The sequence below is a fragment of the Aythya fuligula genome, chromosome 4 (assembly GCF_009819795.1).
Source record: "Aythya fuligula isolate bAytFul2 chromosome 4, bAytFul2.pri, whole genome shotgun sequence".
In the NCBI taxonomy this organism is placed as follows: domain Eukaryota; kingdom Metazoa; phylum Chordata; class Aves; order Anseriformes; family Anatidae; genus Aythya; species Aythya fuligula.
This window is the reverse complement of record NC_045562.1, coordinates 28,580,629-28,601,213: the sequence shown is the minus strand read 5'-3', so window position 1 is coordinate 28,601,213 and position 20,585 is coordinate 28,580,629. Positions and strand designations below refer to the sequence as shown.

The 20,585-nt window shown below is 38.1% G+C and overlaps 1 protein-coding gene across 2 annotated transcripts in view; it reads right to left on the bottom strand.

Moving 5' to 3' along the window:
- Window positions 1-20,585, bottom strand: part of FSTL5 (follistatin like 5) — a 318,901-nt gene that overhangs the window by 262,591 nt on the left and 35,725 nt on the right. For both annotated transcript variants that reach the window (XM_032187504.1, XM_032187505.1), the window contains exon 2: window positions 7,596-7,733. In XM_032187504.1, the coding sequence (XP_032043395.1) occupies window positions 7,596-7,733 (138 nt within the window). The remainder of the gene's footprint in view (window positions 1-7,595; window positions 7,734-20,585) is intronic.

Here is a 20,585-nt window from a genome sequence, read left to right as displayed (position 1 = left end):
AACCTAAGGAGAAAGAGAATTCTTGTATTACGTTAGAACTGGGAGCCACATTGACATGCTCAAGAGCTCTGCTCTCAGTCTTCAGAATTCACTGCTGCATCTTACTGCAAAGGATTTCCCCACTACTCCTCCCCCGCTCTAGGACAGAGGATTTTAAAGGATCAAGTTTTATGACTTCTCAGAGCCTGCAGGCAAACAGCATTTCCAGATAAGCACCGTGAACTATAAACCTCCAGTTGTCTGGGGACTAGACCACACAAGAAAAGCTCAGATTATTTTTGAATCCTCAAGTACTACTTTCTGCCTGTATCTTTCTTCACCTGCCTGTATTTTACAGGTGCTTCACTGTAACAAAGAATACACTATTAATTGAGGGAGAGTATTTTCTAATCTTTGGGCAAAAAAACTGTGTGGAAAATGTATTCTATGCTTTGTGCTTATACACTTAAATTTGTCTTTAATAAACCAGGGGAGCATGTTTATGACATTACATGTTTTCTCTTATTTTGTTTCATTTCAGACAAAGTCATTATTTCCCAAAGACCTCCACACTGGACCTGATTCTGTTCTTACTCAGGCCTCCATTAATGAGAATCAGAGTTGAACTGGCTAACATAACAGCAAACAGTGACTGTCAGACAGGAGGGAGACAGAAAGGGGAAGAGGCAAGTTTTTTCACAGGAAGATTAAAAAAAAAAATTTAATCCAGAGAAATAACACAGAAAACACTGATTGCTGTGCATCTGATTCTGATCCCATTAACACTTCAGCAAAACAAAGTCAACGCTGGAAATAGTTTTAATGAATACAGGAAGCTCAGTTGTTAAAAGGTGCCCATAGAAGGGGTAAAAACAAAGCATGTCTCTTTCCACCTGCTCAGCTGGAAAAAAAGCTCTCTTCTGATGGAAACTCCTTCCCTACCACATACACAGGCTGAATTCCAAATATCTTCATTTCTTTCCTCACCTCATTACACCCTGATACACCTGAGCTTTGCTCCTCCTTCCCCTGCCCACCCTCCCGAGCCAGTGGTTGCACTTTAATAGGTGTTATAACCCTGGCTGTTCTGAATATAGTGGTCTTAATTCCACAAAATCAGAATCAGACCTGAGTAAAAGGTATTCAGGTGATTATGACTATATTAGCAATCTTCACTGATTGTCTCTTGAGACTGAAAATAAAGAATTCCCTACCTGTAATGATATCATATACAATGAGGCACTGTTATTAATATTACATATTCTTCTCCTTCCCCAGTAACCTACCTTTCTTCACCTGGCTTGCAGAGGAGAGATGTGTGTGCATGTGTTAGATATGCAGACTTGGCATGCTCTGCAATATACATATGAACGTACAGAATATATCTCATATTTCTTGGTCTCTGGAAATGGATCAGAAGCTGGCAGTAAACGTTCTGTTGTCTGCCTTCTTCCTGTTTGTACCTGGAAATCTCACCACATACATTTTTTTCACTGAAGATATTGCATAAACATTACTCTCTCTGTCAGAGCCATGCAAATCAGAGGAATAAAATTCATTAGGATGCTAGAAATACTTCTAACGATTTCAGGTGGGAATCTAAGTATTAACAAATTGCTTACAATACCCTCAGCAGCAACGCAAGCAGACTCCCAAATGGAAAGTCCCTTACAAACTTTTTCAGTGTTTTGACTAATACAGAACCGAGGATTAACTGGCACAACAAGAAATGCACATGTAATTGAGACATAGCCTAATATTTTTCAGTGTCACTACATAAGGGTAAGCCACAGCAGTTTGAAGATGCCTAGAAATAAAATTTTCAAGAGTGTTTTGTAATAGTCTTTCTCCATTCCAGTTCAAGCAAATGACAATAGATTATACTATAGAAGAAGAGGCAGAACTGAACCGATGTCTAGTTCTTCAGAAAAATAAAATGTATAATCTACTTCCAGCCTGAACAGTCCAGCTGCTCTTGAGCCCCAATTTGACTTCCAAGAATGAGACTTCTGGTGGTCACCTTGTCCAACTCACCCTTTCCATATGCATAAAGTATTTCCCTAGTTCCAAAGTCTTTTCCTTATGCATTCAGACCATAATTCATTTAGACTAAATGCCTACTTGTAATTTCCATGCATGAGGAGACAAATTTGTTCATAATCCCTTTTAAAACAACAACAAAAAAAAACCTTTATGATTTGGATGCCTACTATCAACATGAACACGATTATTTTTTTTCAAGATAATACCCAAATATTAACTTGACAGATAAACAAGATTGTTTTTCCCTGCAGTCTGACATTTAGAGTTGCTGTGGTTGGAATACTATCCAAGTCAAATAAATTCCCCTTTACAAGAGCAAGAGTGATTACTCATCTTTTTTAATCTGCACACTCTTAAACTTGTATACATACTGCTTCATCAAAGCAAATATGACTCTGCTGATATTCATTATCATCTTCAATTTGTAATAAGTATTCTGCTTGCATAACAATCTAGCATTTGAAATCCTTTAAACTAGGTAGGAAGGGGGATGGGGCTGAAGCTAGGATTGTTGGGGCTGTGCCAGGGGGAACGATGGCAAGGCCGGAGGATAAGGCAATGGCCCAGCTGAAGTGCATCTACACCAATGCACGCAGCATGGGTAACAAACAGGAGGAGCTGGAAGCCATCGTGCAGCAGGCAGGCTACCACTTGGTCGCCATCACGGAGACGTGGTGGGACCAGTCTCATGACTGAAATACTGCAATGCCTGGCTATAAGCTCTTTAGAAGGGACAGGCAGCACAGAAGGGGTGGTGGTGTGGCTCTCTATATTAGAGAGTCTTTCGAGGTTGTAGAACTCGAGGCTGGGAATGACAAGGTCGAGTCCCTTTGGGTTAGGATCGGCAGGGACAACAAGGCTAGTGTCCTGGTCGGGGTCTGCTATAGACCGCCAAACCAGGATGAGGAGACTGATGAGGAGTTCTACAGGCAGCTGACAAAAGTTGTGAAATCGTCAGTGCTTGTTCTTGTGGGGGACTTCAACTTCCCAGATATATCCTGGAAGCACAACACAGCCCGAGAAAGCAGTCTAGGAGGTTTCTGGAGAGCGTGGAAGATAGCTTCCTGACGCAGCTGGTTAGTGAACCTACCAGGGGTGGTGCCCCGCTAGACCTTCTCTTCACAAACAGAGAAGGACTGGTGGCGGATGTGATTGTCGGGAGCTGTCATGGGCAGAGTGACCACGAAATGGTGGAGTTCACTATTCTTGGCGAGGCCAGAAAGGGGACCAGTAAAACCGCTGTATTGGACTTTCGGAGGGCTGACTTTGAGCTGCTCAGGACACTAGTTGGTGGAGTCCCTTGAGAGGCGGTTCTGAAGGGCAGAGGGGTCCAGGAAGGCTGAGCGCTCTTCAAGAGGGAAATCTTAATGGCGCAGGAACGGTCTGTCCCCACGTGCCCAAAGACGAGCTGGCGGGGACGAACACCAGCCTGGCTCAACAGAGAATTGTGGCTTGATCTTAGGAGAAAAAAGAGAGTTTATAATCTTTGGAAAAGTGGGCAGGCCACTAGGGAGGACTATAAGGATGTAGCGAGGCTGTGCAGGGACAAAATTAGGAAGGCCAAAGCTCATCTGGAGCTCAATCTGGCTACTGCCGTTAAAGATAACAAAAAACGTTTCTATAAATACATCAACACAAAAAGGAGGACTAAGGAGAATCTCCATCCTTTACTGGATGCAGGGGGAAACTTAGTTACAAGAGATGAGGAAAAGGCGGAGGTGCTCAATGCCTTCTTTGCCTCAGTCTTTAGCGGCAATACCAGTTGTTCTCTGGATACTCAGTACCCTGAGCTGGTGGAAGGGGATGGGGAGCAGGATGTGGCCCTCACTATCCATGAAGAACTGGTTAGTGACCTGCTACGGCACTTAGATGTGCACAAGTCGATGGGGCCGGATGGGATCCACCCAAGGGTACTGAGAGAACTGGCAGAGGAGCTGGCCAAGCCACTGTCCATCATTTATCAGCAGTCCTGGCGATCGGGGGAGGTCCCAGTTGACTGGCGGCTAGCAAACGTGACGCCCATCTACAAGAAGGGCCGGAGGGCAGACCCGGGAAACTACAGGCCTGTCAGTTTGACCTCAGTGCCAGGGAAGCTCATGGAGCAGATCCTCCTGAGAGTCATCACGCAGCACTTGCAGGGCAAGCAGGCGATCGGGCCCAGTCAGCATGGGTTTATGAAAGGCAGGTCCTGCTTGACGAACCTGATCTCCTTCTATGTCAAAGTGACGCGCTGGGTGGATGAGGGAAAGGCTGTGGATGTGGTCTACCTTGACTTCAGCAAGGCTTTTGACACCGTTTCCCACAGCATTCTCCTTAAGAAACTGGCTGCTCATGGCTTGGACTGGCGTACGCTTTGTTGGGTTAGAAACTGGCTGGATAGCCGGGCCCAAAGAGTCGTGGTGAATGGAGCCAAGTCCAGTTGGAGGCCAGTCACTAGTGGCATCCCCCAGGGCTCGGTGCTGGGGCCGGTCCTCTTTAATGTCTTCATCAATGATCTGGACGAGGGCATCGAGTGCACCCTCAGTAAGTTCGCAGATGACACCAAGTTAGGTGCGTGTGTCGATCTGCTTGAGGGTAGGAAAGCTCTGCAGGAGGATCTGGATAGGCTGCACCGATGGGCTGAGGTCAACTGCATGAAGTTCAACAAGGACAAGTGCCAGGTCCTGCACCTGGGGCGCAATAACCCCAAGCAGAGCTACAGGCTGGGAGAGGAATGGTTGGAGAGCTGCCTGGCAGAGAAGGACCTGGGAGTGACGGTGGATAGTCGGCTGAATATGTGCCAGCAGTGTGCTCAGGTGGCCAAGAAGGCCAACGGCATCCTGGCTTGTATCAGGAACAGTGTGACCAGCAGGGCTAGGGAGGTGATCGTCCCCCTGTACTCAGCTCTGGTGAGGCCGCACCTCGAGTACTGTGTTCAGTTTTGGGCCCCTCGCTACAAGAAGGACATCGAGGTGCTTGAGCGGGTGCAGAGAAGGGCGACGAAGCTGGTAAGGGGCCAGGAGAACAAGTCCTACGAGGAGCGGCTGAGGGAGCTGGGCTTGTTCAGCCTGGAGAAGAGGAGGCTCAGGGGCGACCTTATTGCTCTTTACAGATACCTTAAAGGAGGCTGTAGCGAGGTGGGGGTTGGCCTGTTCTCCCACGTGCCTGGTGACAGGACGAGGGGGAATGGGCTTAAGTTGAGCCAGGGGAGTTTTAGGTTAGATGTTAGGAAGAACTTCTTCACTGAAAGGGTTGTGAGGCACTGGAACAGGCTGCCCAGGGAAGTGGTGGAGTCACCATCCCTGGAAGTCTTCAAAAGACGTTTAGATGTAGAGCTTAGGGATATGGTTTAGTGGGGACTGTTAGCGTTAGGTCAGAGGTTGGACTCGATGATCTTGAGGTCTCTTCCAACCTAGAAATTCTGTGATTCTGTGAAATATTAAATGCTTGTTTGAAACAGAAAGTCTCCCTTACAATATTATCTACATAGTTGGAATGTGTGTCTGTGCTAGAAGTGGTTTTTAAAATTGACTTTAGAAAAGTTCTGCATTCCTCATTGTTGTATACTAAAATGCATCCCTAAGACCAAAAGTAGAACTGTACTAAACATTTTTTTAATCTAGACATATTGCCTCAGAATAAATAAATAAATGCCCATATTTTCTTTGCTTTTTAGAATACACTTTTGTGTCAAGTTTATTACTTTTTCCTCTTATTTTATATTCACCTCTATCAATTCTTTTCCTCTAAAGTTTAAATTCTTTTAAAAACACAAAATCTACTTACAGAATGTCGTTTGCTTTTTCTGCATGTATGCTTATTTTCCATTTTGTATGTGTTTTTGAAATATGCATCATAAGTAACATAAAATTAGAAAGAGGAAATATAGACATATACATAAATGAATGGTATGTGTTCACATACGTGTATGTGAATGTGTGTGTTATCTACCCCATAATTAAATTTACAATTCTTATTACAGTCTATTTCACATATCAAATGAGAGTTATATCAGACGATTAGAAGTATTATTAAGGAACACCAATATACTATTAGCTCCACATATAATATTGATTTCACAGACTAACTGAGAAATGATGTTCACCATACCTCATCCACTGCCCTTGATTCTTTTCACAATATTCATGGGGGGGGAAGGGGGAGTATAGATAATTTCTCTCTCCCACAGCTCGTTCCATAGATAAACTACTACTTTCTCATTTTTTCTAGATTTCAAAGTATTTTTCTTGTAGTTTTACTTTGTTTAAAACTGATAGAGGTAAATTGATAAGACAAAGTTTCTGAATTTGCAAAATACTCAGTGTAAACACCTGTGTGCCTATATGGTTAAGCACATAACACATCAGGCTCCAGTTAAGGGGCTGTTGTATTCTGACGGAACAGCATTCCCCTAGAGGACACAAAGTTTTATAATAAAGTATAAACTTTTGCATTTTATTTTCCATCTGTTAGAAGCTTTCTACATGTTACGTACAGAGTAGGCAATAATGGGCTAATAGGCAAATATTTTCATCTTGTTTGAGCAGAACTCTGAACGGCTTCAGTTATGAGTTCCTCCTCCTTACACGCTGAAATAGTGTCACATGATCCAAGATATTGGATTTTTTTTTGCAAACCTAGGTCCAAGAGGAAATATCTTGGTATTTTATAAAATATATTGAGAAATTAAACTAGCCAGGATCTTGAAACAGTAATAGAAACTAACATTTATAGCTTCTAGCAATAATTTGAACTTTCTAGTTGAAACACCCAGATTCAGAAGAAGGGGGAAAAGTTTTTTTTTTTTTTTTTTTAATGATCTTTGTTGTCCTGCTCACAGGCCTTAGAGTTCCACAGATGTTGGTCCCATGCCAAGTAGAAACTGAAAAGTTCACCAGATCTATGCTAGCTTCAAGCAGCCCATGGAGATTTGACAGCCCTTTTCCTGTCCTGTTACTGTACAAAACCACTACAGTAGTTTCCCTTTTAGCTGCTAGAAGAAGACCAGGATCTTTTAGATGAGAACTGTTCTGGGAGTCCTTGATTCATGACAGAAATGTGGCAGGTGGGCAAAATTTGAATGGCATGCAATGCTTGTAGCTGGGAAACCATTGCAGGAAACACTGGTATTACGCCACAGTTCAAATTCAGTACTGTGAACATTTACCTCATGGAGACAAGTTTTTGTTGATGAGATAACCTCACCTCCATGCTTCTTTGATAGGCAGTTCACTTGGTGCTGCTTGGTCTGAAATCCAGTGGGTACTCGGACAAGTCATTGCCTTAAGAAGATGCAGACAGTCTCTTTAGGAGACAACTTTTCCTTTCTCTATGACAGCATTTGTTGATGTACATACTCTCTAGTTTGTTAAACTAGAATAGAGCTAATCTCACTATCTTTGAACAGCTTCTGGGCTTCCAAATCCAAACAGCTCCTGTTCACTTGTCAAAGCAAGTCTGTATTTCTGCAGAATATTACTGAAAAAGTTAATTTCTAAACACCGCTCCAATAAATCTAAACAAGACAAGGCTGGCATATAATTTAACTGTTAACCATGAAGCCCGAGTCAGAAGTGCTAGAGAATAATCAGTACCTTATGGCGTAGTCTTACTAGGGGCTGATAAGGCCTAAAGTTGTATCCTTCCTTGGCTGGCCACCCATCTGCTCCCAACAAAATGCATCCAAGAAGTAAAACAGCTGACCACCACATAAACATCTTACAGGTCTGTTCCTGTCAAAATAAAATGTAAAAGTCAGTGACAAACTGAAATGTTATTTTGGTACAAGTCATTTTCTTACAAGTATGGGTATACGAGACATCAATTGAGACAAACAAACAATGAAAAAAGCCTCAGAAAAGGCGAGGCATAATAGAAAAGCAACAGTAAAAAACTCAAAAAATTTTCCCAAATGAAGCAATAAAGATGATCATCAATGACATGGTCATCAGCTTCTTCCTGTAAATACAGGCTTCTCTGGTGCACCATTTTCATCCTGACAGATATTAGTATAAAACACGTATCATATATCTATTATCTTATTATCTGAAGTCTAAACTGTAAGCAAAGCTCTGTATTTTCTGTCAAATATTCTGAATGGATTTTTAAATCGCATTTCTGAAACTATATCTATTCTATATTGTGTCAGCAGAATATTCCCAGCCTATTAAGCAAACTACCCAAATTCTTGTCCCAGAATTGACTGTGATCAAGTGCAAAATTCAAGGTAGAACATTTGAAAAACTTTTCTTTGATTGGTTTTGATTTGGGGTTGTTCTTGTTTCAGAAATCCACAAATCATGTTGTGGATCTGAGCAGGAAAAGCGCTGCCATGATAAACGCACCAGTGCTCTATAACTCATCAGAAGCAAACCCAAAAAAAAAAAAAAAAAAGAAAAGAAAAGAAAATGAGATTTTAAACAACCATGAGGTCACAGGACACTTTAGACAACTGCATAAAATACATTTGTATTAGTGCTAATGCCATTTAGTGATTTGTGTTTGTCTTTGGTAGAACTTGTTACAAATGCTGGTGTTGATACAGTTTCATATGCACGTCTGGCTTCATACCTGTCTACCACTACATTAGCAGTAGCAAGAAAAATATTGTCATCCTCAAGGGGACTTAGCAATAATTCTTAACAGATATTTCACAATAATGCAACATAGTGTCTTCAGCTGTGAGTACAGATGGGGTTCAACAGTTACTGTTATTTGCATAAACAGCGGCACCTTGTTGAAATCTGTACAAGAACACTAAAAGTCACACAATTCCAAGAAACCTATGCAACTTTATTATGATGCGTTGAAAACAGAAATAAATACTGTTTACATCCATTTTTTCTTCTTATGTAAAGCTTAAAATTGCTGACTGCTTCAACGTATTTCACCTTCATAAATCACCTGAAATGTTACAAAGAGAAGAGAAAAAGGGCCATCGTTTTTATTTTACAGAAAGATGCCATCTTTAATGGTTGATACAACCTCGTTCTCTGGACAGAGAAATTAGCAGAAGGATACTTGCTTCTTTACAATCTATTAAACCAGACAGTTACCTGAAGCATTTCAAACTTAGTACTTCAAAGGAAGATTTTAAGAGTAAATACCAATAGTTATCCGGTCACTTGCATAGCATATGATAACTATACAATTATGTGTAGTTATTTATTTTGACTATTTCATCTGCTTGACGTCCATAAGTTTGTCACCCTAACAAACCAGGTTGAGCTAATTGAAAAGTTCTAGTATATTTGTAAACCAGGCTATCAAAACTATTTTCTGCTCTTCTGAACACAAAATTTATTTTTTTTGAGATAAAATAGGACTGGTTTGCAGAGCTAGTCCTACGTTACCCAGCTACAGTGATACCTTTATGGTGTGAACTGCTGGGACTAAAACTGAGATATTATGTACTGGTATTAGGAAGGGGGATGGACAACAGTCTAAAACAATGCACAGAGCTATTGCTGAAATTAAAGGCCCTGAGAAACATATTCTGACATGTATGAGAAAATCCTTGCAGGAGACGCTGAAAGTATTATTGAGAATTTGTGTCAGAGTTCCTTCTGAGTAAAGACAAAAGCATTATAGCTCTGCAAAGGTAAGATGAGAACCGCGGAAGACTTACAACAATCATAGTCACACATTTTATAGTTACATATGGCTAGAGAGTTTCCTTTAGATGGTTCTCACTGAACCTACAAATACACATTTCACAAGTGGTTTCCATACTTATTAGAGCTAGACAATACTTATTGATATTCAGCATCTGTATTAAAGCTATCATCTTAAACAGACAACAGAGAAAACTGATCTTCATCACTTTGAGATACATGCAAGTCATTCTGTTTATTCTGTATTGTTTAGTCCTGTAATACAGGATAAAGATGAACAACTTCTACGTATACTGACTTATATGACTGTTTATTATTTTTTCCCTTTGTACCTCACCTTTAATGCACTTATCATGCCAATGCAGAAATATGTACAGTTAATGTAGAAATAAGTACAAAAAGTCAGAAGAGTGTGGTGAGAACCCAGTGTGTGTACAGAACAGTAAAGACCTGCCTTTCTATTTCCTTTTGTATAGGAAGTCAGCAGAGCATAAAATGTGAACAAATTGGGGATCACTTATTATCCTGTATCATTTACAGCCATGCTCCTGGCAGTCCTCTTATACAAATTGTGATTTTGACTTCTATCATTCCTCATATAGCACAGCCCTCACAGCCACCTGAAGGCAGAGGCTGCGTAGTATTAATTCCCACAGAGATATCACTGGTATTAAATGGACTCTAACCTTACCTCTAGTCACAGTCTCACTAATGGGATCCTGCACGAGTCTGCTATCTTCTTTGGGGGCTAGTCAACCAAACTTCATTAAACCAGTATCAGTTTCTGCCTCATTCCAGCTGACTTTACCAGCCCACCTAGCTGTAATTCACTCCTAACTCAACCTTAGGCTTAAGATTAATATACAATACTATCTTGATACCACCTACCTTTTATTTCACCAAAAACAAATCTCATTCTGGGACTCCCTATTAATAAAATATAAGATTCCTCCTTAGTTATAATTGCCTTTCTTGTTCTAAAGGTTCCTATTTAAGTCACGTTTCCAACTCTTCTAATGTAGAGGTATCTCTCATAGATCTCTTGCAGGGTAAGCCAAGTAGTGAATGATTTGAAACAGACAACGTGCTCTAATGGAGACAGATAATTTGTATAAATAAGTCAAAGCTTGGTCTTTTATAGCTGCTCAGCATCTCTATATTAAAGTGATGGTAAGAAGTGGACACGGTAGAAAAGTTTTGTTTCTTCTGGGGTTTCCTTCATTCCTCGACCAAAACAAACCTGCTAATCAATCAGTTATTCCATAGTTATTACAACAAATCTAACTCACTGACTTGAAACACTGGAAGAGATTATTTCAGAACTCCAAGAACTCATGTGTGTTGTGGAATGGCATTTTCCTTCACTGTCTGTGTTAGTTCTCAGCATCACTGCTACTCTGCAACAGTAAGTCCATTACAGTTAAAAAAAAAAAAAAAAAATCCTGAACCTTGACTTTTAATCTTGAAGAAAGCACCCCTTTATTTGTGTTTACTGAAGTCTTGAAAAAAGGTTATTGTTAACTTTGGAGGCCAGAATCAGATTAGTTTAGCAGCTATGCATGCTAACACTAGCTATGCACAGTTGAACCTTTGTCCCTTTTGTGCACTCTTGGTATCTCTTTCTGTGAAATGAAAATTAGGTTGGAGAACAGTCATTTCACAGAAGATGGTGAGGGCAGCTACATTCCACCACTCCCATCTAAACTGCATGCATTTAAGCCTCATGTGATGTAAAAGAATAGAGGCCTTATAGTTTTGAAAATTGTTTGACCCTGAAAGGCTTCTCCTTTGTACTTGTCCAAAAATTAAAAAAAAAAAAAAGAAAAAAAAAAAAAGAAAAAAAAAGAAAATTATTACATGCTCAGTCTGTGACTTCATTGCCTGTTACTTGGATGAACACTTAAAATGTAAATTAAAGAAGCCACCTTTTAAGATGGACTAAAATCCCAGCAGTATGTAGGGTGTCTGCAGTTCTTACTTGTTTTTTTTTTTTCAGAAATAAAACCCCATTTTTTTCAAAGTATCATAATTTTTCTATTGAACTTGCAAAACATAAGCGCTTACTTCTTCCTTAAATTATACTAGCAAAAACACAGATCTCCTTAAAATAGTTATTCTTATTTCAACAAAAAATAAAATAAGATATGCCCTTTAACACTTCCATTTTCAGGTGTTGAATTAAATATGTGAAATTAGCATGTTTTAAAAGCTTTATGAACAGAAGAAAGACAATGTCACCTCTACATACTCATACCCAAAATAACTGAATCCTTATTTCCACTTGGGACTGCCACATAAATGGTAAGTATAGAATTTTTATACATTCCTTTTTAATGTTTATACTATTAAACAATCATAGAAATATCCCTGCAAAATGGTATTTTGTTTTAAAAGGATGCTTATTTCATGCCCTCTTGGGGCTAAGTGACATATTTATGAACCCAAATTTGCATTTCTGATCTAGATCTTGTTTACTCACTGATTATAACGTGACGTTTCACTGTTTGGATAACTTCTGTATTTTAACTTCCTGAATTACATATTTGCATAGTAGTTATCTTTGAGGTTTTTTTATTATTATATAACTACTTTTATTTTCAAGTAAGAGCTTCTGTGTGTTTCAAATAATGGTGGATATCTGCCTTAAGCTATCAGATATCTTTCAACATATCACAGCAACTGAGTATATAAATTAACACACTTACTTAGCATGCTTTTATTAAGTGCACAGGATATTATATAAAATATCTTTGAAAAGTACTGGAGGTAAACGGGCTTAAGCAATTTCAGTGTCAAACATGATTGATATATCGAATATTGTAATCAACACCACGCAAAACTTTGTCTCATAGGAAACTGCTGAAAACCAAAGATTCTAAGCATTAGCAATATGGATTTTAAGAAAAATTTTAGAAGATCAGAGTTTAACAAAAATAGCTCTTGTAGACCTCTTGAGTACAAGCAACTTTTGGTCTTTTGTATTTTTCTCCTATCACTGTTTGGGAGAGGGAAAAAAAAAGTTCTACTTTCATTTCCCAGACAGTACATGTATTTCTGAAAACTTTGGAATTGGTGGGGAGGGAGGGGCACCACAGACTGCAGTTTAGGATCTGAATTAAGCTACTGCACAACCAGAGAAAACAGAGAGGCCAGCTTTGAAAGAAACATTCTAGAAAATAAATGTAAATTCATTATATGTTATGATTTCATAAGAAACCTATAGAAAATAGATTTTTCTTCTAGAGTTTCTCACAGCACTGAGGCATCACCCAAAAAGCAGTGTAGTGAATTTGCTAGGGCTGTGCAATTAGTGATATCAGATGCATGATACTACCTCACGTAACACACAAATATACACTCCATGCATTACAGTACAACTCATGCATTTGAAAGGATTTAAAGATAAGACAAGATAACCACTTACATGTTGATTAATGCTGTTATGAAGTCTGCCGTTTTCTAGAGATTCCAATATTGAGTATCATCTGATATCTTTTGGTCTTCTGAAAACATTTAAGTATTAAGCTTTTTCTAAGGCCTTGCATAAATAAGATGTAGTTCCACCCCATACTTTCACCACTCTATTGTTTAAAAGTTCTTTATTCTGTATGTTTATTTTATTTTTCAACTACTTTACCAGGAGTTGTCATCAAGCAGCTATTAATCAAAATGTACCTTATATTTTCAAAAAACTTGCTCTAATACTTCCCTTGCACTAAACATTGATGTGAAACTGTAAAGAGAGGCAAATGTTTTTTTATAACTATTTGTTAATGAATTGGTAACCAATGGTAGATAATTAAATTAAATTGCAAGTACAGAAACAGGGAGAGAAGGGACTTGTTAGAATATTCCCCTGAGTGTGTTTACTGCCTAAGCTAGAAATTGCAACTAGCAATTTTGTTTAATATTCACTCGTGGACTTTAGCTTCTTAAGTCTGCTTCTTTTTATAAATTTGTATGTATATTTATTTTCATATGATTATGTAGGTGTGAAGAGTGTTGCTTCTTTATAGTCACATAACCATGTCTGGAAGTCTGATGAGTTAATTTACTTACTACATCTTCAAACAGAGACCAATTTGTGCCTCTGGGTTTTCCAGTTTGTCTTTCTGTACACTCCTGTTTGTATTACACATTTCTACGGAATGTAATCAGAGTCTAATACTGTATTGAAGACAGGAATGCTCCATACATTTATATAATATTACATTTTCTTTTGTCTTTAAATACTCCTTTCCTAATAATTCTCATACTTTTGTATATTTTTGAATGTAGAAATTAATAATATAAAATATAATATTTTCATAATTTATAATTCTATTTACATAATAAACCATATCTATTTAAAACATAATATAAGCTATCCATAAAGCATATAGAGAAATTTAAAATAGTATATCTTTTACTATATGTAAATAATTTGTTTGCCACTAAATACCAACCTGAAATTCTCAGACAGCTATTAACAGTTGCCATTACCTGCTATACCCTGTAAATGCAAATAGACAATTTACAGCTATTCATTGCATGTAAATAATTAGTGTGTTTTCTTTTTCTCAGGTGCATTATTTCTCTAATTAACCATGAGTTTCACCTTCCATTTCATCATTAAACTGATCAGCATCATGGGATCCTTTTGTGCTGTTCTCCATCAGCCTGAGATTTGTCTCAAAATTTGAGGAGGGATAAATTGAAGGGTGTGGAACAGATAATAGTTATTCCTTATTTCTAACTGTACAGAAAGCTCTTTAGTTTCAATTTTAGATTTACTCTTCTGAATCTCAGAAGGCTCTGTCATTTTACTTTTTAGCCCATTTCCAGAGCATTCATGAATCTGATGCACACTGCAGTTTTCTTGCTATTAACTTCTCTCCATTTCAGTTACTTCTGAAAATTTTTGATAAATTATTATCCACAAGAGGATTCTTTTATCCTATGACAAGTTTGCTTCTTAAAACCCTTGCGTAAGGAGCACTTCTGGAATAGCTGTACCTTCTGAAGTGACAGATGGATGGCAACCACCTTACAGCGTTGCACTTGCCTCATTTAGATAAGGGAATCAAGACCTTATTATGGTCAGTCCTCTAGCAAAGTAACCCATTATGCTCCGTGTGATCTGTACTTTGTCTTGTTGTTTTATCATTGTGCTTCCATAGAATTTACAAAACAATTGTTATATTGAGAACCTCTTTATAACAATATTTACTCATGTTTTCAGTTTGCAACCATTCATATAAAAATACATGGTTGTGATTTAGCTATCTTATGAGGGTTTGTTCTTTAAGACAACTCTCATGTCATCTGTCATCTTCTGGGAAACCAGAATTGCAAAGAAGAAAAAGTTAATCACAGCTTTTTAGTGAAACTTATGAATCATAGATATGAAATATTTTATTAAAGAAAACTCTTTTTTGTAAAACAACTGCACACACTCTTGATTAAAAATGTGGTAAGTGAATACATTTGCCACGAAGCAATCACACACAATTTAGTCTGTGCAGTAAAGCAACTGGTCCTAATCTTCTAGCCTTGATACTTTCCAGCTGTCTCAGAAGTGGTTTATGCCACAACATAGTTAAATAGTTAAATCATTATCATGCTGCAAGTTAGTTAAATCACTATTTTACTTACTAAAAAGGACACCATACCAAAAAATTATATATTAACTCTTTGCTTAGCTTAGGATATTGATTTCACAGAATTAAACTGCTGCTTTTATTTCCAATTCCGATAAACTGATGGTGAATCATCCTCAATATTTCTATTGCACTCAAACCATCAAATAGTATTAATAAAATGGATGGAATTCAAACACATATCTAAACTTTGAGGCAGATGGCCATATAAACTGAATATCCAACCTCTTTGAACTTTAGACATTTCATTACTAGCAATTTCAACGTACATTCTCCTGTAAGCCTTATATTAAAATCAATTAAAGTATTACAATAAGTAAAAAGGAAAATGGCTTTGAAAATATTTCTTTTTTACTCAGATCATAAGCCACTAGCTTTGTGGAGTGGGGAAAATACAGCTTATCTATTTTTATTTCAGTGAAAGGGTGTGTAAAATAGAAGTGTACCAATTCACTATTTTTTCATTGATGTAAAAATAAATAAACACAAAACAAAACCAACCAACCAACCAAAAAGGAAAGAAAACTACAGGAAAAGTTCACCAAATTGCCACAGTTATCACTGCTAATGAGCTGTCTCAGTTAAAGACAATTCCTTTCAATTCTTTGGATAAAGCAACATGAATGCGTCTCCCTTTTCTCTTCTGCTAATGATTTTCACCCTTCTACTTTTCAATGTTTTGCGGAAAACAAACAAAATCCCAGTTCTGACACCTTTCTTACAAATATTGAATCATGATTAATGTATCTTAGAATAATGTATTTCAGAGTTTACTGTGCTATCTAAATCTTTCCACTACTTAATTGGTAATGTTAAATTTTGTTCTTTGCTTGATTCTTTATTTGGAATTGATGTACTGGAAGAGATACTGATACGGTGAGAGTTTAGGAAGTATGTACTGAGCACTATTTTACATCTCCCTATGCTGTAAGCTTTGCAAACATACACCAAAAAAAATCATACCATATGATAATGTATATACTATACAGTACGATGTGATAATGTATACATAACAGCATATAAAACGTGTAATTAACAAGAACTGACTTAAATGAGAGTTTATATGATGAGTAAAAATATATACCTAAATATGAGAATGCCCTACTTAAAAATATGTGTATACTTAAAATTAAGAAATTTTCCCCTTTCAAAGAACTTGTTTCCAAAATTCCTCACCTATTATGCTGTTGTTCTGTGTTACTAAAAGGTGACTAGCTGGGATATTCAACATTCACAACGGAGACAAAAATACAGCCATTGCATCCAAATAAACTGATTTAATCAACTTAATAAATCTACGAAGTGTAATAAATGAAATTTTAAATACTGGAGTGCGTTCATACTACCTTTAAGAGAGAGGACACATTATAAATTAACCTGCCTTGATTTAAAAGGTCATTTTTAACATATCAAGGAATAGTACTGTATACCCTCAGGATACATCAGTCTTTGTCATTCACATACTATAAATATGAAGGGGGACAAAAAAGAAAGGCTATAATCTATAGTCTATAATATGCCTATTTTCTATAGATAAGGAAAAGAGGGTAAGTTTTATCATCATATTCAGTGTTATTAATAGGTTTTTAATATAGATAGAGTAATAAACATAAACCATGTTTCATTGCCTGTGACTTTGAACAGTTCATTGTACATACTGATGGATACACATCCCTGTCAGGAAGAACACGCAGCTACCCTTCTTAAGCTATTTTCACCTACTATTATGGTTTCATGGCAGAGATGCATCTGCAAACAAAGTAATTTTTATATAAATGATATACATATATATTGATATATATGCATATGTGTATATATGTATATACCCTACACATATACATATACACACATATGTATATATACATACATATACATATATACGTATATGATATATATTATAGATATAGACTACTGTAGTATTATATTTATATACTACACATATATATAAATAATAGGGATCACGCTTAGAACAAGTAGCAGCAGTTTTAGGTAAAAGCATTTCTTCATTAGACAGAGTCCCTTTACTGCCCCCACAGACTAGTGCCCCCACATCTTCACCCACAGCCTTCTTTCTCAAAAACTTCACAACAAGCAAGGCATCTGAGCATGCCACACTGTCACACCAACCCAGGGTTCTTAGAAAGCAGTCACAGCACCAGACTCCCTCTGTGAACACATAATGAACACATAATCTGTACCTAGCAAAGTCTGTCCTCCAGGACGCTTTGTGGGAAGCAGATCAGTGGCAGAGCAGCAGCTGCCACCCCTGGGCCTTACTGCCAGCTCTCACCAGAGCACTCCTTGATCTGGCACTCACCGCTTCTCCTTCAGAAGCAGCAGCCACACTCTGAATCAGGCTCTGAAGCTGTGAACTGACCTCAACTACCAGCAGCAGGCCTGGGACTCGCAGCAGCAAAAGGCAGCGCTGCCACAGCAGCCAACAGCTCATGCATCTGTGTACCAATCTGTTCTGTCTCTCAGCTGCTACTTCAGGCAGCCACGGTCACTGACTGTGCAGGCACACCCTCTTCATCCTCCACCCACAGAAAAAAACTGGCACAGTCCTTGTGGAGCTGCCAGAAGGCTGCTGACAGCTCATGTGCGGGAACACGCAAGAGGACAACATTTTTGTTGTTAAATCTCATGGAAAGCATTCAACATGCTAGACGAATCTTGCCTTCTGCTGACTCCTGTCGATCTCTTTGTTACTTTTCCCAATTTGAATTGTAAAACTATCATGCCGCGCAAGTGGAAGGTGGAGTGCAGACCCTCTCACTCCTGGTCTTGTACTGTCACACTTGGTAGATACATGAAACCTGTCAGGGGGCTCTGAGATGTATCCCCTCAGGGCACTCTGTGGTGAGCAGCCAGCACAAGGGCAAGGCTTTCCATGCCTTTGGCTGTTGCTGCCTCTCTGCCTTCATGCTGTTTTCACTGCCAGATGCTGGAGGGTGAGGGCAGAAGCTCAGGCACTGAGCATCCGTGGGAGGATGAGAGTGGGAGGCAACTGCCCAGGGCTGACACCCTTTCTGGAAGAACTTGGAATGGAATCAAAAAGCTTATAGGCAGCTGTTGTGAAACCAGAAACAAGTAAACTTGTTAACTTGTGTGCCTGGTGCATTTCTGAATGGTCCAAAACACCTGGAAAGCGGACGCAGCAAGGATACATCTCTTTGGAGCAGTCCTCAGGAGCAATGGAACAGCAACATAGACTTGGGTAAGTGGGCTAGTAAAACACTGAAACAGGACATTACACATAGCAGTATACAGCAACATGAACACTGAGAATGAAAGAAGCAGCTTCAATTTATTAGATGAAATCTTTGCTGCTAATTTCATGCTCTGGTTTAATATTATAATTTTAAGTATATTTATTTATTTATTGAAAGGCTGACACCAGATTTCGTAGTGTCAGTGACCCATGTTTAAATGAATTACAATGAAATGAGAAATGGCAAATTTAAACCTTTCTCATTGTGTTCTTAACACAACCTCACAGCTGCAATCTCACAATTTATTTATTACAGAAAGCAGAACAAAATGAAGGAACTATGTTTCACATATCTCAGAGGAGCTTTTTCTAATAGAACTGAGTTGTGCCTGGTGATCTAATTCTTCTTCTAACTCTTTAGGACCAATCTCAGGAAACTGGTACATTTACCACCATGTATATAAGTGCTCATTTGTGGAAGTTATACTGTCAGCAAGGCAGTCTCTTTTTTCCCTCATTAAGAACGCTTATTACTCCTGGTTATTCACTATCCTAGAGGACTAATGTTTATCATCATGGCAGGCTCTGAACCAATGGGAATTCAACTGCTTTATGTTATTATGAAATCAGAAATATAAAATCTGCCAGCTACAAACTCAGATAAATATTTTGGTGCTGTCAACATTTTACAAAACTTTGCCATAAGCTCCCTGCCTCTTAAACACAGACAAGCAAGTAACACAACAAGAGTGTGTTAGGTTAAAAACAAATTGTGTTCAGTAAATGCTTCTCTCCTTTTTTTTTTTTTTTTTTTTTTTTTTTATCTGATACTTAATTGTTTAAAAGCCATTAGTGTTTAGAAACTCTACATTCACATAAACTTTTATAAAGTTTAGAAACTCTACATTCACATAAACTTTTATAAAGTTTATGTGAATGTAGAGTTTCTAAAGTCATCAATAAACTTTTATAAAGTTTATGTTACTTCAATTTACATTAGAACATGAAACAGGAATCTTGCATCTTTCAGCAGAAAATCCTTTCTGGGAATGGCTGAACTTGGGTCAAGACTTGTTTTATCACAACAAGAATATGGGCAGAGGATGTTTACTCTCACCACAGCATGAATGCACCCTTGGGTGATGGACAGGAGTATACACAGCAGCACAAACACTGATAGGGAATACTAAGTCATCAAATTGCAGAGAGAAAAGATACACGTGGATTTTAGTATCACTGGATCAAACCACAGTTCGATCAGTCACCAGCAAGACAGACAATTGTTGCAGCTATTTAAATAAACAATGATTTTTTTTGTAGCTGAGGGCAGTATGTCCTTATCAAGATTGAACCAAAAATACATTTGCCCTCTAATGCCCAGTCCCAGTGCCCGCATTATTGTAATTAAGTCAACTACACATGAAATCCTGACCTAATTGAAAATTACTCTAAAACCTGCATTTATTACATTGGGTCCAAAATTTTACCTTGTTTATAGGACTTAGTTATGATGAAGGTTCACAAGGATGGAAACAGAACTCTAAAATAACTCCATTAACTGAACCGTATGAAATTCCACATTGCTCCTGACTGTCTTTAAATGAAGTCTGAATCTATTCATACAGATCAAGAGAAGTAAACAAATAGTTAATACTGTTCTGTACTTTACCAGCTAAAATAGTTGTAGGTATTTTTTCCTTTTTAATTTATCTGCTGTGGAGTTTTTTTGCTTCTCTTCTTTCCTGTTTCATAGTGACTCATCTCTCTTTCTATTCTACTGCCACAAAGGTCAACTTTTTTCATGAGCCTGAATTCAGCATAGTCAGAAAGAAGTACAGAAAATTGCAGTTCTGTCAGTCAAGAGCTTTCTTAGACCTATCAATTGAGGAAGTGTCCAGAACCTGTCAGCTTAGCTGCATTCTTTGGGGATACTACGGGAACAAGTTTGAAGATATGCCTTTGACCTCAATTTGAAATGAATCTCTGATATCTACTAGACTTGCTGTTTCACTTGGACATGAAAGTCCACGTGAATAAAATAAGAACCTTCTCTCCTTATGTGCAGTGAATAGACTCAGTAGAGTACGAAGCGAACACACACAGTTCTGAGGTTTTAAAGAA